General features: G+C 36.5%; 1 protein-coding gene across 1 annotated transcript; it reads left to right on the plus strand.

Annotated features, from left to right (window-relative positions):
• Positions 1-8,297: 8,297 nt before the first annotated feature.
• On the plus strand, positions 8,298-10,051 carry LOC104211142 (F-box/kelch-repeat protein At1g16250-like). Its single transcript, XM_009760153.2, has 2 exons — positions 8,298-8,890; positions 9,516-10,051. The coding sequence occupies exons 1-2, from the start codon at positions 8,329-8,331 to the stop codon at positions 10,049-10,051; spliced, it is 1,098 nt and encodes a 365-aa protein (XP_009758455.1). The 5' UTR covers positions 8,298-8,328.
• Positions 10,052-21,953: the final 11,902 nt, after the last annotated feature.

Consider the following 21,953-nt stretch of genomic DNA (forward strand, 5'->3'; position numbering starts at 1 on the left):
TCGTTCTCAAATGAGAAGTAGAGCAAGTCCTTAAACACATAATGTAACTTATCTCTTTCTTTACACATCTCAAAATCCAAATTTTTTAGAAATTTTGGCAAAGTCTCCCCTGCAATTAGGCCTATCCACCTGCCAGAGTAACACCAAAACAACTCCTAACAACATGTCCACAACCCAACAAAGCACCATAAAGTATATATTAATAACACTAATCTCCGCATTACAAGCACGACATTATCACAATGTATCTTGACATAAAACACATCATATGTATGATCATAACCACATCTCTGGTCTTAATAGTTGTTCATAAAAGATTACAACATCACTAATTAACCTCATGTTAACAAAATCTCATTTCAAACCTCCAGTTTACTAACAACGAGGCATGAAGATCTCATAGTTACTTACCAGAATTAACGAGGAACAATTTACATCCCCGGTCACTCACCTCGTAGTCTAAAACTCAATGATTACAATACAAATCTGACAAATTATGCACAAAGATATTCATACAAGATTTTTTTCCCAGTATAATAGGCATGACTCCCTATAAGTACTATAGTACAAATTTTTTATTTCACAAAAGGAGCATTTAAACACATAATATTTTTTCACCACAAGGACTTCGTCCGTATATAACATCTACCGCAGCTTGTAGCCCGATTTAAATATTTCTCATTATATTAAGATGCGAGGGTCTCATCCTCAGTTCTGAATCACAAGTATTATGCACCTCGTGCCAAGCGAAATATTTCATTTTCTTCTTTCAAATATTTTCCGTTTAACAAAATTACAACATATAATGATAGACATAGCTATCTCCATCGAATCTCCCAACATGAGTATTCACATAAGCAGATTTCAGAACTACGAAGCTCACTCATAAGTGGAGTACAATAGGAGGACTTGCCTCGATACTCAGAACCGAATCAAGTTAAGAAAATTGTTGCTTTATAATAATTCGAGACAGTACGTGTAATGACACCATCTGGTATTGCGACCTCAGCCATACCATAGAAAATATATCAACGGGTTGGGTCTCCACCTCTAGGAGTCTCACCCCCACCTCTAACATCCTGACCCCTACCTCTGGCTGGTCATTTAAGTGGAGTAGTAACTGCAATGGAGCACGTAGCCTGCGTGCTTTTATAAAATATGTTTCTCTCAAGTCTAGGACAATTTTCCCATGATGTGCTTAGTACTACCACATTCATAATAATCCCTTTGAGGGTTCAGCTGCTCATACTGAGTCTATGCTAGATAACTGGAATAACTATTATACAAAGCTCGTGTCGGTAGTGCATTAAAAGAACTTACTGGAGCAACCTGAGTAATCAGATATATTGATTGGGTTGGCCGGCTACCCAAGCCCCTATCATAATGATTTGTAGTTGTAGAGTAGAATCCCTGAATTCTTTAAAACATAAAGACCTATTGGTTTCCTTAGCTTCCTCTTTTCCTCATCTAGAACACATTCTAACATTTTGGCAATTTCTACCACTAGCCGAAATGAAGCATCAACCTGTAGCTTCCCGGGTTTTACTAAATTTCAAGATCATAATTGAGTCCTTTAATGAGTCTGTGGACTCGCTCTCTAGCTTAGGAACCAAAGTAGGAGTATGACGGCTAACTTATTGAACTTGATGACATATTCTGACACTGTTATGGTGACCTGACACAACCGTTCAGACTACATATACCACATATTACAGAGAATTCGAGAGACAAACTCCTTCAAAAACATTTCTGAGAACTACGCTAAGTAGGTGGTGTTGCATTGGCTAGTCTGCCCTCTTCATAGGCTTGCCACAAACACCGGCGGCTAATTTCTTCTTTTGCTATGTTGACTCAACACTGTTGAGCTAACCTATTTATTCATATACTCTTCGATTCTTCTTTGAGGTAAATCTTTCCCCTAATTATGCACAATAATCACAAAAGTATAGCTCCATCAAGATAAATCTTGGCACGAACTACATAGTCCAAAAGATTGTCAACCACTGTACTTTCTCTGAAGCACCCCAAAATTTGCAACCTTGACTTCCACACTGAGCAAACCTTCTTTAAATGTAATTTTTTTTTCTAACTCCTTTGAAACTGAAGTATTGGATTATTAAGGAGGCAGACATACCGCAAGGCTTAACCTTATCCCCTGCATGTCTCAGGCCTTAAATATGTGTAAATTGTTAGGGAGCCTTTCAGTACCATATATATATATACATACATACATTTCAGGTCAAAACTGATATAACATATGACTATTCGATCTATTCATTGATAGTGGACATCCCCATTTTGCACGAAGTCATGGGTCACAACGTCCGATAATCCACAATGTTGACATTTTAACTCATATAAATCAACCAGACGTCAAGGTCCGTTGCACCTCTACAAGATTCACTAGGTGATCTTCTCAATACGTCCGCATCTTCGGACGAAACTATAATGGGTCTAGTAAATACCTAATCTTTCCACCACCTCTTGGCGGAATCCGTCATCTGAAACACAGTAAAATCAACCCTTATTGCTTTCAACTATTCCCATATTCTGCAGTACTTCATGGCAGTGGTTCAGAAAGTCCTATGGGTCCTCAGAAGGTGTACCACTAAAATGGACTAGAAATAGCGAGGTAAACTTATCCAATCTTGGCAAAGCCTCAAAAGACAAGGCAGGCCTGTCATCGGCCTGTGCCGCAATAACTGGTTGAGCTGCCCCAACTAGATGAGATTAAGCTAAATCCTTCATAAGCTCATGCAATACAACCCATCTAATTCCTCAAACCATTTGCAAATCTCGCATTCACCCTCGTAACAGTCAAGCCCACTCTTATAAGCGATCCAAACTCAAATTGCAACACGTATATTTTACTGGTAAAAGAGGACTGCCAACCAACAACAGAAGGATCACACAAACTTCAGAACATCCGGCAGGAAATAATCCACTTGCTTAGCCTCAAACTGGTATCTCTCTATACTCTTCCATAATCATAACTATTACACAATCACTTAACTCCCCTCTGAGTCTGAACTCATAACACAACATGAAGATTTACTCTGCTCCACTACTAAACTACACGAGAGGTCCTTCAGCACACCCATAGCTCGAGGCCATATGCCAACTCAAGACAGAAGTCAAACACCTAATAATCCTTGATACATCCTCAGCAAACTCTTCCTGTCACATTCGAACAATTTGAACACATTTCGCAATCAAATCATACTCATCCCTAGTTATCCAGTCACAAATCCCACCAGTAAGGACACAAACAGACATATAAGTCCCAAATGCACGTGCTCACACAATCGAAATCTCAGTACTCAAGCCACAAACAAAACCTGGCCTCAAGTCCTCCAGATTGGCCCAACATTACACACAGAAATCACATCTCGCCTTTTGATTAGGGAATCACAAGCCGTCGATGCACAGATGATACCGAGTGCTCATATGCGCACACGAATGCGTGGAAGTAATTCAAGGAATTACGTTTCAAGTTTAGACAATGTCGCACGATAAGAATTCAAGAATGTGGAATTTCCTAAAGGGTTCTGCAGCCTCTCGAAGATAAGTACAAACATCTCTGTACCGATCCGCAAGACTTTACTAAACCTGATCATGTCTCGCGAGACCTATGTAACCTAGTGCTCTGATACCAACTTGTCATGAACCAAAACCTCACCTGTCGTGATGGTGCCTATCGTGGTACTAGGCAAGCCTCAACTCAACATCTCAACACAGTAGAAATTTTAAATAAAGGCGGAATCAGTTAATATTAAATAAAAACCTTTTTAAAAGGAATAAAACTCCAAAAGTACTAAACAATCCATCCCCAAAACCCGGTGTCACTGAGTGCATGAGCATCTAACTGATAACAATATCCAACTAATAAAATACATTATGAATTATAGAACAGTACAACATGAAAGGAAAGGGGAGTCAAGGTAGCGAACGTCATGCAGCTATCTCAATAGTCTCCTAAGTCTGACTCCTCAATCAACAACCACCGTGACCAAAAATGCCTGGATCTGCACACGAGGTACAGAGGGAACGTGAGTACACCAACTCAGTAAGTAATAGAAATAAATAAGGAACTGAGAAGTAGTGAAGAGCTATGCAAATACAGTTATCTCAATAACTTTCAATTTAACAGTATAAGTCTCACCAGTGCATACTCAAGTAAACTAGATATCAAATATTCCAGAAATATGTACGACAAGGACAAATAGCAACTAAGTCCGGCAATTAACTGAAAACAAATACGACCTCTCAAGGCAACAGTCACTCGGCTCATCTCAACAACTCAATCACTGGGCTCCCAGCCCTCAATAATCATAGTCAATAGGTACCTGTGCTCACTGGGGGTGCACAGACTTCGAAGGGGCTCCTTCAGCCCAAGCGCTATAAACTGCACGGATAACTCACGTGTTGTACGGACAACTCGTGTGCTATAATATAATATCTGAATCCGCACGGACAACTCACGTGCTGCACGAAAAACTCACGTGCTATAATAAAATATCTGAATTCGCACGGACAACTCACGTGTTGCACGTACAACTCACGTGCTATAATAAAATATCTGAATTTGCACGGACAACTCACGTGCTGCACGGACAACTCACGTGCTATAGTATCAATAACCTTACAACTAGGCCCTCGGCCTCACTCAGTCATCCATCTCTCCAGTCTCTCGGGCTATCAAAAATCATATAAACAGCCCAAACAAAAGTAATGTCATGTATCAACAATGAGCAGTAAGAGACGGAGACATAATAAGCAAGAAAAGCTATGACTGAGTACAAAACAACAATTAGCAGCTAATTCAGCAAGCACGCGACCTCTCAGGTCTCAACAGTGATCACATAAGGCCTAAACATGATTTCTAACATGAAGTACAGTCAATTTACATGAAAACAGAGGGAACATATATTAAGCAGTAGGCCAATTGATTCCACAGTCTCGCGGGACGGACCAAGTCATAATCCCTATGGTGCGCGTCCACACGCGTGTCACCTAGCATGTGCGTCACCTCCAAAATAGTCTTACGACACAATGTCCGGGGTTTTATACCCTCAGGACCACATTTATAACCGTTACTTGCCTCAATTCGCGCAAAATCCTACTTCGCAATGCCTTTTCCTCTCAAATCGACCTCCAAATGCCTCGAATCTAGCTACAATAATTCGATTCAGTCAATAAAAATTATAGGAATTAACTCCACATGGAATTCTACATTTTTCATTAAAAATTCGAAATTGCACGAAAAATTTGCCGGTGGGGCCCACGTCTCGGAATTCGATAAAAGTTGCGAAATATGAAATCTCATCCAACCCCGAGTCTAATCATACCAAAATTACTAAATTTCGATAATATTTTGACCCTCAAATCCTCAAATCTATCCGAGAGGGTTTTCAAACTCTTCCAACTAAATTCACAGATTTAATGCCAAAACTAGTAATAGATTCGGGTAGTCTAACCAAAATTAAGTTAAGAACACTTACCCCGTTGTTTTCTCTGAAAATCTCCCGAAAATTGCCTCTCCCCGAGCTCCAATTTGGTAAAAATAGAAAATCAGAACTTAACATTCTATCTAGATTTTCCCGGTTACTGTTCACGCACGGGAACTATTCGCGGTATTATTTATAGACACTGCTCATGGGTACTATTCACACACACTTTTCATGGGCACTGTTCACAGATATTGTTCACATGCTGTTGAAAAAAATCAGCAACTGTCCAAAGAGAAAAATTCAGCAGCTTTTTTTTTTAATATTCGATAACCTTCCGAAATCCACCCGAGGCCCTCGGGACCTCGACAAAATGCATCAACCAGTCCTAAAACATCATACGAACTTAGTCAAAACCTCAAATCACATCAAATAATACTAAAACCGCGAATCACAGCCCAATTCAAGCCTAATAAAACTAGGCAACTTCTATATTCGATGCAAAAACCTATCAAATCAAATCCGATTGACTTCAAATTTTGCACATAAGTCATAAATGACATAACGAAGCTATGAAAATTTTCAGAACTGGATTCTGACCCCGATATCAAAAAGTCAACCCTCGGTCAAACTTTCCAAAAAATCTTCTATTTTCCAACTTTCGCCAAAATGCGCCGAATTATCCTACAGACTTCCAAATCCAAATCCGAACATGTGCCTAAGTCCAAAATTATCATACGAAACTATTAGAATCATTAAAATTTCATTTTGGGGTCTTTTTCTCAAAAGTCAAGTCTCCGGACAAACTTAAGAAATCTTTAGCCTTAGATTTTTAGATTCCGTTAAATGGCGATAATTTAATCTAGGGACCTCCGAATTCGATTTCGGGCATATGACCAAGTCCCAACGATACGGAATTGCCGGAATGGTTAAAACTTTTATCCGGGTTCGTTTGCTCAAAAAATTGACCGAAGTCAACTCAATTGAGTTTTAAAGCTCTAGTTCACAATTTAATCCATTTTTCACATAAAAACATTTCGGAAAATTATATAGACTGCGCACGCAAATCGAGGAATTATTGATACTGCTTTTTCAAGTTCTTAAAATACTGAGATAATTATTTAATTTAAAGATGACATTTTGGGTCATCACACATATAAACTTCCTCAAAATGTGAGATTTTTAATTTTGACAATAAGATAAGTTACCTACTACAATAGTTAAAGGTGACTTGACGAATTAAAAATACCTTACATTGATGGTGTAGATAAAGAAGGAAATTTTACCTCTTATAGCAAAGGTGAACACCCTATTTATTATAAACCAAAACTATTTTAAAATATTATTTTCTATAGCTACCTTTTATATTTTATAGCAAAATAGGTATTTATGGTATACACTACCATTGAGGCATGAAATACATTATTTATGTTTTTTCTCTCTCTTTCTTTCAGTTAACACACGATTCTCTCTCAAAATCTCAGCAAAACTTTTCTTCTTTCTCTCTCTCTTCGAGCAAAACTTCTAATCGTGAATTCTCTTCCCGAATCCTCTAGGGTCACTGCAATTGAAAATACTTCTACAGGTTCAGTCAATCTACAGTGTATATACCAACATGAACTTTGGATGAACAATAGGCCAGAAGTTCTTAAAAAGATGAATCATCAGTTTCTACACAGCTATGAGTCAGAATCTTTGGTATCATCCTCTACGATTGGCTCATCCTCTTAGGCGAACAGATCTGGCTAAGGCTACGCCGGATAAGACTTAAGGGTCGAATTTTTGTTCATCTCTATTTTTAATTTTAGTACAATGTATACACTATTTTGCTTGGCAAAAAAATGCCATCTTCGACGAACTTTCTTCTCTTTGTTATTTTGTTACATACAATGATACAAATACAAATATAATGTATTTTGTATAAATATATTATTTTTTTGCCTGTATTTATGTATTTCGAAAGTCTGTATTTTTTTAATACAGTCAGATATCACGTTTTTGTGATTCATTGTTGTTTGAATATTGTCGAACTAAATACGATGAATTAAACACAATGTATAATAGTGAATATCTGCGAATTGAATACTATATATACAGTCGAGTTGAATAGAATGGTATACACCTTATTTTCTTGATTTTTTTGTTGTTTGGATACAATTGAATTTAATATAGTGAAATTGACTACAATTTAATATTGCGTTTTCCGTTATTAAACACCTGTAATCACTATTTTTAGGCAGATTACCTCACCGTATTTATAAATACATTCGCACGAATACAGGAAATACATGATTAAACATTTGTAATCCCTATTTTTTACCTCACTGTATTTATAAATACAGTCGCGCGAATATATGGAATATAGCACAATAGCAGCAAAATTTATGTAGAATTGATTTTGTTGAGTTAAATTAGGAGTGATACACGCTAATTGATCCTCTTTCTGTTATTAACAGTTGGACTCACATATTCTTTAGGCAAATTCCGCTATTGTATTCATGAATACAGCAATACGAATATAGTGAATACAGTTGCGCATTTGATTCTCCTATTGTTTATGCGAATTCCACTACTGTATTTACCCGAATATAACAAATACAGTCACATAACAACTAAATAGTAGCTATAGGAAGTAATTATGTATATGACAGTCATAAAAAGTTAATAGCCACTAAACAATAGTGGTTTCCGAAAATTCCTCAATAAAGAATAGCTACTTTCAATATAAACGTTAATTACCATTCTTAGCAACAAGACATACTTAGGAATAAACTACAAGACCCTTGGTATTATCTGTTGGCCCTCCCCCTATATTTTTCAGCCCATGTCACACTAAAAGAGGCTCCCTCTCTCCCAATCCAAGGAAAAAATAAGCAAAAACATGGGTTCCATTTCATCTCCTTCACGAAATCCTATTCGATTCCAAGAAAATGAAGATAACTATTACCGTATATATGCCTCTTTTTGTGAAAAAGATTATACTCCTAACGTTAACATGTCGAATTGGATATCATGTTACCATCCTTCAACAAATTCATGGCATCGACTGACTTCAATTCCAGACCTTCTTGAAAACCAAGTTCTAAAGGGCTTTTCAATTGTTTCAATTGGCGAAACGATTTACGTTATAGGAGGAAGACATTGTCACAAGGTTGTTGGTGACGATTCTGTTCATGAAAGGGACATAAATGTGAAATCCTCAGTGCTTAAATACAACACACGTACGGATACTTGGTCTACTTGTGCACCTTTAGTTACACAGAGATATAATTTTGCATGCACTTGTAAAGATGGTAAAATTTATGTTGCGGGTGGACAAACAACGTTGGACAGTGCTGAGGGTACCTGTTTTGCTGAAGTATATGACCCTGCTATAGATGAATGGAAACAATTACCAAATATGAGCACGTTGAGGTACAAATCTGCTGGTGTGGCATGGCAAGGTAATGTTTTGTAGTAGTTTGTAATAGGAGTATTAAGGTTACAATATTAATGTTTGTATAGATAATGCCCTGCATTTTCCTTTAAATAACCTATTCGTATAATCTTTTTATTATCGCAGTGCATAGGACTTATATTCTAAAAATGAATTTTTTTTAATTTGAAGTTATAAGAAAATTTATGTACTACTATAGCAGAGATTAAGATACTTAGGTTCAATCAAGCGTATCGTTAAGCTTCATGAATTCAGGGGCTGCAATCGTCGGTGGTTAAGCCTAAGGCCAACTTTTACGATCTGCTAGCTACCAGAATTCGATTGATGGGACGTCAACCGCTATCCACACACTCAAGAATAGAATATTCTAGGGTTTCTTTCTGATAGTTAGGGAAAGGAGGATTGGCCTCTGTTTATAAAGAGTTGGTGCCCATCCCATGCGAATTGTTATTGAGCCTTATTTATTCAAATATACATTAATTTAATATTAGACATTTTGTTTATTCATCACTTGGATCACATCACTATTCTTTTAGGCTATAATTAATTAATGTTAGCCCAAAATCCAACAGTAATCTTTTACGCCTCAAAGTTTACTCTTAATTATTCTGTGTTTCTATTTTTTCTAACAGGTAAAATTTATGTGGTGGGAGGATTTGCTAAAAGGGGAAACAGTGACAGCCAAGGACCATATATGATGGAAAGAAGCTCTGCTGAGCTGTACGATCCACAAAAAGAAAAGTGGGAATACGTGGCAAGAATGTGGGACCTGGATATACCACCTAATCAAATAGTGAATGTTAATGGAAAATTATTCAGCTCAGGTGATTGCTTAAATGCATGGAAAGGACATATTGAAGCCTATGATGAAAACCTAAATATCTGGAGCATTGTAGATGGGTCACATTCACCAATATCCACGTCAGATGCCACGGAAGCAATTACGTGTCCACCTATGCAAAGAATATTTTGCACAATGGCACCTATAGGGACTAAACTCTACTTTTTGGCTGGCTATAAGATGCAAGGGGAGATATCAAGAACCAAGACTGAAGTCCACGTGTTTGACACATCAGCAACTGCTAATGGCTGGAGAAGTTTTGAGCCAATAGAGGATGAAGGTGAAAAAGAGCTTTGTAGTCATTGTTGTGTTCTTAAACTGGATTAGCCATAAATTTATGGTTTATTGTTAAATCGGGGAGGTTACTTTTGGAGAAGAATCTGAAGAAAATAGCTACCAGTAATAGAATAACAACTGATCCAAATGAAGTAGCATAAAGAACAACCGATATCCTCATCATATTGTCTACGTTTACGAAAGTAATTATAATACATAGTGGATAAATTAAATTTTGTTAGCGGATGAAATTAAATGTCAGGATTAATGCATGAAGAATAAGAAAAGAATATGTATTTTGATACACAGAGTTGAACGAATAAATTTTCCCCAAAGTAAAGTTTCTATACGTTTACATGCATGCTTAATTGCCTAAGAAATATGAGATACCAGCACAAAGGCGAAGGGAGAGTAGACGCTACGGGTTCAGCCGAACCAGTAAACTTTGATCCAGGCTATGTATTTATTTAAAAAAATTTATTGAATATGATAAATTATTGATTTAGAGCTCAATAACTTGAGAGATTAAGAATTCCGAACATAAACTTCAGCTGCGATATGTGATTATCTTTTAACAATTAGCTTCCAATTTGCTTTCTGGATAGAAATCCCCACCTTTTCTAATTTTCTATTTGCTTAAAGGAAATATAATTAGTAGGAAAACTAGCTTATTTTTGATAGTTAATTTGCTTTGATCTCACTTTAGGTAATATTGCATTTTTAACTTAGTGCCATTTAAGGACCTCGTTATTATCATGTCCTGCGTAAAAATTGGACACTTCTGATTATATTGAACCGTGAAATATGATGGTAGTAAAGCATGGAAACATCTTTCTTAAATATGTCTTCATTGGATTCTTTGTCTAAAGCTAGATATACATTAGAGAAGAAAGTTGCTAAAATGGCCCCGAACTGTTGTTAGTACAATAATACCTCTAATGACCCGATTGATCGTTTTGAACAATTGCATCCGGTTCGGCAGTTTGAGTTCAAGAGCAGCTTCACATTATGTATATCGACTTGTGTGCAGGGTTGGATTCAGTTTTCGGATGAATCGGAGTCGGATTGGAAAGAAGGAATATAGTCCTCGAAGCTTAAGCGGAGAGAATTTGACCGGAATTTGACTTTTGAGTAAATGGCTCCGAAATGAGTTTTGGATGATGTCAGTAGCTTCGTATGGTGATTTTGGATTTGGGCGTGTGTTCAGATTTGGGTTTGGAGGCCCGTAGGGTAATTTGAGGCATTTTGGTGAAAGTTGGAAAAGTTGAAGTTTGGAAAATGGAGAGGTTTGACCCATAGTTGACTTTTACGTTATCGAGGTCTGAATGCGATTCCGAAAGTTGGAACAGCTCCGTTATGTCATTTGGGACTTGCCTACAAAATTTGGTGTCGTTTGGAGTTGATTTGATATGGTTCGGACGCTTGGTTGCAATTCTAGAGGTTCTTGAAGTTCATAGTGATTTTCATGTGTTTGGGCATCTGATTTGTGGTCTTAGAGATGTTTGAAGTGATTTGAAAGTGGGGCTAAGTTCGTATGATATTATGGGACGTGTTGGTACATTTGGTTGAGGTTCCGGGGGGGGGGTCGGGTGTGTTTCGTGGTGAATTTTGAGCGAGTCCGGACATTTCGGTACTCTAAGATGGTTCTGGCACTTTTGGGAGTGCGAACCGCACCAAATATATGCGGACCGCAGAGGAGAGTGCGGACTGCACTAAAATTTTACGGACCTCAGTGCGGACCGCATAATTTCGTGTGCGGCCGCGTATCAAGATGTTCTGCAGGATCGCTGGTCCGACTTCGGAAGCTTATATCTTTTGATCTACAAAGAATTTTGAGATGATTCAAAAACGAAAGTTGTAGCTCTTGGTGTCTAGTTTACAGAAAGGTAAAGACATTATAATTTGGACATCTGTAGAGAAGGTTATGGCCAAAATACTAAAGCATGTCACTGCAGTCAACATTCTCCGCGGTCAACGATGGTTTTTTTTGCGGTCAGCATTGATGGGAATCTGGGAGGTGTACTATAAATATGACGTTAGGGTTTTATTTCATATTTTGACCTAGAGAGCTCGGATCTTGGCGATTTTTCAAAGGTTTTTCAAGAAATTCATCATGGTAAGTGATTTTAACTCGGATTTGGCTAGAATACATGAATCTATCATTGAATTCATCATTTGATTCATGATTTGGGATGGAATTTGGGAAAAATTGTGAAATCTTTTAAAAATGTAGAATGATGATTTGAAGGACCAAATGGTATCGGAATTGGATAATTTTTGTATGGGTGAACTCGTATCGAAATGGGTATTCGATTTTTGTAAAGTTTGTCGGGTTCCGAGGTGCGGGCCCGGGGAGTTGACTTTTATTGACTTTTTACAAATTGTATAAGAATCATAGTTTTGTTAATTGGAATTATTTTCTCTTGCATTGTTAGATGTATTCAAGTTGTTTTTGGCTAGATTGAGTCGAGCATTGATGAATTGGTAAAGGAAAAGCTAAATTGAGTATTGAATTGGCCGGATTGAGGTAAGTATCTTGCCTAACCTTGTGTCGGGGACTTCCCCTTAGGATTTGAGTCTTATATGCTATTTGTAGTCGATGCATATGAGATGACGAGTGTGTGCTCGGACTTATTGTGGAAAATTTATCTTTAGGGTTCGTAGGTCCTTATGTTCATTATGTGGAAAGTATCCCCTTATGGTTGGGTTTCCTAATTTCTTAAATTGCCGCTATATGCTCCATATGATGTTATTAGCTTTCCTCTAATTCGTACGTGTTACTTGACCCTTAATTGCCTTAATTGAAGTGATTGTCTTCCTTATTGTTTTGATACTTCTTGATTGTGAGTTTCCTTTATGACTTCGTGTAAACATGCTACATGTCCAATTGTTGTGGTTACCGGTGTAGTTATCACATGCTTATTATGTCTGGTTGTTTGTTGAGGTTATCGCACTTCTTGGTTTTTTCGTGATCCTTATTATGTACTATTCTTGTTTAAATTGACGATTATTCATGTCGAACAAGACTTATGACATTCTCTTGGAAATTGTCCATTGTTGACTATTGACTCGAGTTGAGATCTATATTGCGAAGCTAACGGTTGAAACAAGATTGGTTATTGTTGATTCCCTTACCGGGATGTTATTGTTTCTATTGTTGATTCTCTTGCCGGGATGTTATTGTTGTAAGCACGTGATTTTTGCCCTATATGAGAAATACTCCCAAAAAAATGCAAAATAAAATGATTTTCCTTGGTGTGCAATTTTGAGTATTTTTGTGATATTTTTGGATAATTATTTGTATTTGTTTGTGTTTGCTTATTTGTTAAATTAATAAAAAATATAAAAATATGTCGCATTTTGCATGTAGGATTTAATTCTACAATTGTTAGTAATTAAATTAGTTTTACAAAAATTAAAAATTACAAAAATAGGCACCTTTTGCATTTTTAGCATTTAATGTCCAAATATACAATTTTATGCTTAATTATTACTTAATTGTGCGTTAATTGTTATTGGAAGTTAATTTGCGCTTTTATAACTTAATTTAGTTCTTAATAATAATTTAAGTACTTTTATAATTTAGTTTTAGAAAAATAAAAGAAGAAAAGAGAACAAAAATACAAAGAAAAATCGGATTGGGCCACTTCTTCAATTTCAAACCACAGGCCCAAATAATTGCCCAACTTTCCCCATGACCCGGTCCACTTCAAACCGGGTCGATCCGGTCCGCTCCATTAACCCAACACCCCTTCTTCATTTTTGTCCAACACAAAACAAAACCAAAAAATAAAAAATAAAAAGTGAATTATCACTATTAATAGTTTTATTTTTTGTTTTTTTATATATAAAAAAAATCCGAAAATATTTTATTTTATTTATTATTTTTATTTTAAAAAATATATATATAGTAATTTCGGAAATGATTTTTAAAAAAAAATAAAAATAAAAAAATAAAAAAAAGTAAAAGAATGTAGAAAATTTAAAAAAAGTAAAAAGTTTTAAAAAATTTAAAAGTAAAATAAGGTTGGAATTAAAAAATAAATATAAAGGTATCTGAAAATTTAAAAAATTTAAAGTAATTGAAAGTAGCATTTTTAAAAGAAAAAGAAAAGATAGTGGTTTGTTTTTTAAAGAAAAGTTAAATAAAGTGAGATTCTCTTTTAAAAAAATAAAAAGTGGGATTTTAAATAAGATAAAGTAATTAAAGTTGGAATTTTAAAAATAAAAGTAAATAAAGGTGGGATTTCTTTTTCTAAAAAAATAAAAGCAATTTGTAAGTGGGATTTCTTTTAATTAAAAAAATAATAAAATAATAAAAAAACAAATCTGAAAATTTCGAAAATTTTGCTATAAATAGAAGAGAAAATTTAGGAAGAAGGGGTGGAAAAAAGAGAGGAAAAACTAGATAGAGAGAAGAAAAAAAGAGGGGGCGGAGTGAGAAGTATACACCCGATATACATTCTGGATACACTGAATATACAGGGGCAGAATTCATTTTGGAGAGTTTTGAAGTTGAAAAAGAATAGTTACTGCTTCATTGCCTCGCTTAAGATCTGAAATAGTCAGAACCTTCCTGCCTTTTACTTCTTCTCTATACTTGGAGTCGTTTATAGTCTCCTGGGTTTTCTGCTATTCCTACTGTACTGGTTTGCGGTGTTGCTGAATCTGCTGTTGCTGTGTTATTACTGCTGCTGACTTCTCCTTCTTTTGTTCTTGTACTGCTGTTTCCAGGTACACATTTGTACAATCTCGGCTTGAAGCAAAAATGAAATATTAATCAGGCTTTGTTCCTGTTGAATTCCTCCTGTTTAGATTTGTGGTTGAATATAATTTTCTTTTCTTTGTATAAAAATGTAGTTGATTGATTAAATTAGTAACGATGTCACATATGTATAACTTCTTCATCTAATAATGTTAGTTTAAATTAATCAAAGAATAGTTAATCTGTTTTGATATTATGGTGTGTCAATCTCACGTTTTAGTATTATTGAATAATAGAATATAGAATGAAAGCAGTTTTTCTTTGTACAAACTCGGTCGCAATTTTCCATTCGCATTAGCCGTAAACTAATAATTAATAAGTTACGTTTTTAGCATGTAATTAATTAAGAGATTTTCTTTTATTTTAGAGACGAACTTAATAGGAAAATATAGTCACTGTAGGTTTATCCTTTTAAATAAAAATGAGACGAGCCTCGACAAACAAAAATGCACAAGCTGCGGGGCCCTCTAAATGTATATATTAAAATACTTAGAATTCGGGACAGGCCGTTTAGCGAATTTTACGGCCTTCCCAAAATAACAATACGCTAGTTGCTTTAGGCGCACCTTTAATAATTTAACCTTCTTAAACACGGGTGCACATTGATGTGACCCAAATCCAAATCTCAATAGAGTCAAAATGTGTCGACGACCACGGGTACATTGATTGTAACGCGGTTCGGGATATATTTTCACAACGTTGCAATTCCTTGTAGAAAATAATAATAACAATTATGAAAGCGGTAAAAAGTTAAAATTTGCACATAAGTTCATATTTGTATAAAATCAGATAATCAAGCCGAATATAACAGTTGAGCGACCGTGCTAGAACCACGGAATTCGGGAAATGCCTAACACCTTCTCCCGGGTTAACAGAATTCCTTATCCGGATTTCTGGTACGCAGACTGTAATATGGAGTCATTCTTTTCCTCGATTCGGGATTAAAATTGGTGACTTGGGACACCCTAAAACTCCCAAGTGGCGACTCTGAAATAAACAAACCAATCCCGTTTCGATTGTCCTTTAATTGGAAAAAACTCCCTTGTACCCTCTCGGGTACGGAAAAAGGAGGTGCGACAGCTCTGGCGACTCTGCTGGGGAATACTTTGACCCAGAACCACTGGTTCAGGGTTAGAAATTCGAGCTTAGATAAATTGTTATATTTGGCTTTATCTGATTTTTACATGTTTTGAGCCTAATGTGCTAAATGTTGCCTTTACCGCTTTGATATTATCTGAACTGTATATAAACTGTGCCGAAACCTACTCTTCTTACCTCCGGGGATGTGCTTACTGGTTAAGACTCCCTATTCTGTTAGTGTCATACCCTAAATAAAAGAGGCTCGGAAAGTTTCTAAGCCGGTTGGCCTTTTGGTTCCCGGACAGGAGCTCCTTCCTCAACTCGAGTGGTCCGCTCGGGTACACTGTCTAGAACACCGACCCAGGTTTTGAACATAGAATAACGTGACTTCATGCCGGATCCCTAGTAGGAACGCTTATTTGCATCACGTTGCATTTGACTTAGGGGACTCAACACAGGGGTTGGGTCCGTCTAGGACTAGCAACCTGATATGAAAAGGCCATCCTGATGCATCCTATTTGTTTTCCGTGCATTTATTTGTCTCATGCCCGCATGCTGACCGGTGTTTGAATATTATGAATATTGTGAAATTGAAAAAAAGGAAATAGCGGTTAGGGAATTGATTGTTTATTTTTGAAAAAACCCAATACCCAAATACTGTCAAAACTCTGCCGAAATTTTGGAAAGAAAAAAAAACGTCTTATTAGTTTGTTTTATTAAAAGCAAAGGAAAAATAGAAAAAAAAATCGTTGTTCTGTTTTGTTTTTCAAAAAAAATATATAGAAATATATAGTTTGTCTTGTCATAAAAATAAAAATTAAAAAGAGTCTTACTTTTTTAAAATGGGTTTTTTGTGAAAATTCAAAAAATAAAAATAATAATAATGAAAATTCAAATAATAATAATAATAATAAAAAAAAGAGTCTTTCATTATTTATCACAAATATACATGTATATATATATATATATCCAAAAGTTTTATTTCCAAAAAATATATATATGTCTTTATTTGTTGCAAAAATATTTGTCTTGCCAAAAAGTCTAGAAAGGCTTTTAGACCCCCAATTTTCAAAAACAAAAAAAAATCCGAAAATATTTTTCTTCTTTCAAAATTGAAAAGAAAATTCAAAATTCAAAAAAAAATATTTTTTAGAAGCATTTCTTTTATTAAAGGTAAAATTCCGAAAAATATTTTCTTCTTCCTTTAGAATAAGAAAAAAAAACAAATGGAAATTAAAAAAATATATATATCTTAGAAGTCTTTCTTTTAAAAAGAAAATCAATCAAAAATATTTCCTTTCTCCTTTTAAAGTAGTTCTTTCACAAATTCAAAAAAGGAAGTTAGTTCATCTACTTATTCTTGATTGCCCGAACTACGCGGGGTTGATTCTCACCGGATGTGAGATACGTAGGCAACCCTCATCGGGTCCAACCCCACCTTTTGCTAAAAAAGCCAAAAATAAATAAATAACAAAAAATATATGTCAAATTTTAATTTTGGTGATGTTGTTTTGTCATAAATAGCTGAATGTTCCCGAATGGGACGTCGGAAGGCTGACTTTGCATAAACAGCCACCTTTGGGTCATTTTTTAAGACTTGGTCCAGTTGACCCCCACAGCCTAAAAATCTTCGTCCCCGAGACGTTGAAAGGCCGTGTTTGCAATATTGACTTTTCTAATTTGAAAAACGATAAAAAGAGTTATAAATAAGTCAGGTGATGCTGTTTTGTCATAAATAGCCGAATGTTCCCGAAAGGGACGCCGGAAGGCTGACCTGGCATAAACAGCCACCTTTGGGTCATTTTGAGATATGGACCCACACAGCCTTAAAAATCTTCGTCCCCGAGGTGCTGAGGGTCGTGTTTGCAACATCAGGTTTTTATTATAATTTGAAAAAAAAACAAAGAGTCGGCGGTCAGGTGAATACCGTTTGAATTTTGTCATAATAAGCCGAGCCAGCTTCGGCCGCGTCTTAAACCGTTCTTGCCGAAATAGCCTTATAGTATCTTTCAGTTGTCGAAAGGTTGTTTTCGTAAAAGAATGGACAAGTTGGTAAAGTGTCAAAATAATCCTCCCCGGCCTCAAAATTCATGTGAAGTTTGACAGGGGCCACATTTGCAAAAATAACCGTTTGGTTGCATTTGACAAACGGGGAAAGGAAGCTGGCCGTTGTTTTTGTAAATCTTTTGATTAGAATATGCGGGTTGTTTGATTTTCAAGTTTGTAGGTCATCTTTAAACCTTCGAAACCCAATTTGTTTTATTATGAAAATTGATAAAGAAAAAATGTTTCATTGCTTTTACCTTTCATTTTGTCCGAACTACGCAAGGTCTGATTCATGCGGGGTCATGATACGTAGGCAATCTCCATAAGATTCGACCGCAACAAAAAAAAGCAAAAAAAAAAGAGAATGAAAAAGAAAAAGAAAAAAAAAGAAATGAAAAAGGGAAAAATGAAAAAAAAAAAGAAAAAAAAAGAAAAAAAAAAGATGTTGTCAATAATGAGGACCGACTGAGTCCATTCTAACCTGTTTTGTTTTGAATCACAAAGAAAGAAGGTGGTTGGTTTGTGGTAAGCCGGAAATACAAGATCCAAAAGCACGCTTTGCGGGGATCAGGCGTGATGACAGAAGCATTCGAGTCCTATTGGGAACTTGTTGACTAAGGGTGATGATATTGAAGTTGGCAATGGTCTGGCAATACTGATGCAAAGCTCAGTGGCTAAGATGCCAGTTTCGCTAAAGTGGGAGGACGCTCCGTTCCTTGGTTAACAAGAAAGAAGCATTTGGTGGCTTATTTTGTTGTCATTTCTGTTTGTTCGGATTATTAGGATTGTAATTCGGATTTTGTTTTGTGTCAATATCTTTCCGCTTATCTTTCCGTTTTGTCACAGCGGTTTGTTTAAGTTTGTCCAGGTTGTTTTAGGATTTTATTTTGGTTTGTTTCGCTTGTCTTGTTGTTCAAACCATTCCACCGGTAGTCTAAAGCAAATCCAGTCTTTTATTATTTCCAGTCATCTTTTTGTTTAGTCCTTTTATCATTTCTGTTCAGCGCCGATTCTAGTGACATGACATGCGCACACAGTTTGGGCCTAACCTTAAAAGTTAATCATAAAACCCTGGAAAGGCGATCAGACCATTTAAAGAAAATAAGGACGGTTGAGATTATTCAGAGCTCGAGTCATATGGAACTGGGGCAAGTAAAATATAAAAAAAACCGTTAAAATCAAGATTCGCCAAATTGGCATGAGAATGAGAGTGTCACCCAACGGTGCCTTAGAAATGACAAAGAAAAAATAAAATGTTTAACATAATTGTCAAAGTCCAACACTATCGGAAGAGACTATAAATCTATTGTTTAATTGTGTTGTTTGCACTTGGCATGTTTTGAAGACTGGAATGACGAAGGCATTTTGTTCTGCTACCCAAACACTTTATCCTTCGTTACCCCTTTTGAGCCTTATTTATTTTCTTTCATACCCCTCGTTCGGAATCAGTAGCAACGAAGAGAAAAAGAGAAAGAAAGAAAACAACAAAACGAAAAAAAGAAAAGAAAAGAAAAGAAAAATGATAGCATAAAAAAAAAGAAAAAAAAAAGAAAAAAAGAATGTCAAATGAAAAAAGAGGAATTGGGAACTACGTTTGACCTGATTCCTCAAAGAGGATACGTAGGCGCTTCACGGCTCGGTCATAGTTTTGAAAAATGAAAAAAAAATCAGTTAGGATATCCCCAAGCAAGAAACTGGGGCAAAGGTTGCGTTTATTGTGAATAAATCTAATTCCGAAGGTTGTAACTAATAACCCAAAATTAATGTATTTTTTTTAGCCTTTTATACCCTTTCTTTCTAGCCTATCCAAAACCCACATTACGGTCCAAAGAAAGACCTTCTGACCAGTCTTCAAAAGATGCCAAGTCAGACAAATGAGAGTCTTACCGGCGAACATAACATTCTGTTCCACAGCAGAAAGGACTCTAATCTCCAACAGAAAGAGTCATACCGGCGACACTCCAAATCCCCAGCTGGAAAGTAATACAAATGAGAGAGTCTTATCGGTGAAAACCTTCACAGGCACCATAAGGCGATGAAAGCTGAGAGAAAACCAAAATGAGAGAGGCTTGATAGTGAAAAAACCCTTCGGGCACTACAAGTCGAATAAGATTGGGAATCAGATGGGGAATCGTCAAGGGAAGGTCTTGAGAGACGATTGACGGCAGAGGATAGGCCACATACGCATGTCATGGCCATTAGAGTCGGTATCTGCGTTTGATAGATTTTTATTTATAGTTTCTTTTGTTAAAGAGTCATCTTTTCCTTTGTCTTTATTTTGTTTCTTTTTATTTTTTTCCTTTCATAGGAAAATTCCCTAGTAGAGTCTGTTTGGTCGGAACCAGTGGGAAATGACTTCAAAATAGGCCATCAACTAGTACATCCAAGTGGTACAAGGAACAGGCGCAAAACCCGTGTCAAGAAGGGTATCCCTATCAAGATGAGATTGATAAAAGGGATGGGCCAGTGTCAGCAATTAATATCATCCCCAGCAAGTTTGATAGCATAATGGAACACAAAGCTGGGAAAGGAGAAAGAGGAAACCATCCCCAACAAGAGTGGCATGACCGCTTACCATGTTTTTAAACTAACAAATTTTTCTTTGATTTAGAAACAGGGAAAATGAACGTTATTGATGGCGGAAAGACAGGCCATAAAGAAAATCATCAAACCGGGGCAGAAAATTTTCTCATTGTGAAAATTTTCTCGAAGACAGGCGCCCACCTGAATAACGAGAGGAATACTTTTATGTCTTAGTATAGACAGGCGCCCACCTGAATAACGAGAGGAATACTTTTATGTCTTAGTATAGACAGGCGCCCACCTGAATAACGAGAGGAATACTTTTTGTCTGTGCATTTCATATTTCAGGCACCCACCTGTATAACAAGGGAATACATTTCATGTCTTTACCATTAGGCGCCCACCTGTATAACAAGGGAATACATTCCACGTCTGTTCCAATAGGAGACGCACTTCCTAAGCCTAGCCTTTACCAATAGGAGACGCACTTCCTAAGCCTAGCCTTTACCAATAGGAGACGCACTTCCTAAGTCTAGTTTTGCCAATAGGAGACGCACTTCCTAAGCTTTACCCATAGGAGACGCACTTCCTAAGTTATTTCACCCATAGGAGATGCATTTCCTCCTAAGTTTATTTTTACCCATAGGAGATGCATTTCCTCCTAAGTTTGTTTTAGTTTCACCCATAGGAGATGCATTTCCTCCTAAGTTTGTTTTAGTCCACCCATAGGAGATGCATTTCCTCCTAAGTTTGTTTTAGTTTCACCCATAGGAGATGCATTTCCTCCTAAGTTTGTTTTAGTCCACCCATAGGAGATGCATTTCCTCCTAAGTTTGTTTTAGTTTCACCCATAGGAGATGCATTTCCTCCTAAGTTTGTTTTAGTCCACCCATAGGAGATGCATTTCCTCCTAAGTTTGTTTTAGTTCCACCCATAGGAGATGCATTTCCTCCTAAGTTTGTTTTAGTTTCGCCCTTAGGAGATGCATTTCCTCCTAAGTTTGTTTTTACCCATAGGAGATGTATTTCCTCCTAAAGTTTATTTTTACCAATAGGAGACGCACATCCTAAGTTAAGTTTCACCAATAGGAGACGCACATCCTAAGATAAGTTTCACCATTAGGAGACGCACTTCCTAAGTCAATTTCACCAATAGGAGACGCACATCCTAAGTAAGTTCCACCAAGAGGAGACGCACATCCTAAGTTAGTTTCACCAAGAGGAGACGCACTTCCTAAGAAAAGTTTCACCAATAGGAGACGCACGTCCTAAGGAGACGCACTTCCTAAAAATAGTTTCACCAAGAGGAGACGCACATCCTAAGTTAGTTTCACCAAGAGGAGACGCACTTCCTAAGAAAAGTTTCACCAATAGGAGACGCACGTCCTAAGGAGACGCACTTCCTAAAAATAGTTTCACCAAGAGGAGACGCACATCCTAAGTTAGTTTCACCAACAGGAGACGCACATCCTAAGTTAGTTTCACCAACAGGAGACGCACATCCTAAGTTAAGTTTCACCAAGAGGAGACGCACTTCCTA

The sequence above is a fragment of the Nicotiana sylvestris genome, chromosome 7 (genome assembly GCF_000393655.2).
Source record: "Nicotiana sylvestris chromosome 7, ASM39365v2, whole genome shotgun sequence".
In the NCBI taxonomy this organism is placed as follows: domain Eukaryota; kingdom Viridiplantae; phylum Streptophyta; class Magnoliopsida; order Solanales; family Solanaceae; genus Nicotiana; species Nicotiana sylvestris.

Coding starts and splice junctions, on each gene's coding strand:
- LOC104211142 (XM_009760153.2), top strand. CDS start 8,329: ATGGGTTCCATTTCATCTCCTTCACGAAATCCTATTCGATTCCAAGAA. Junction 8,891..9,515: donor TGCTGGTGTGGCATGGCAAG/GTAATGTTTTGT, acceptor TTTTTCTAACAG/GTAAAATTTATGTGGTGGGA.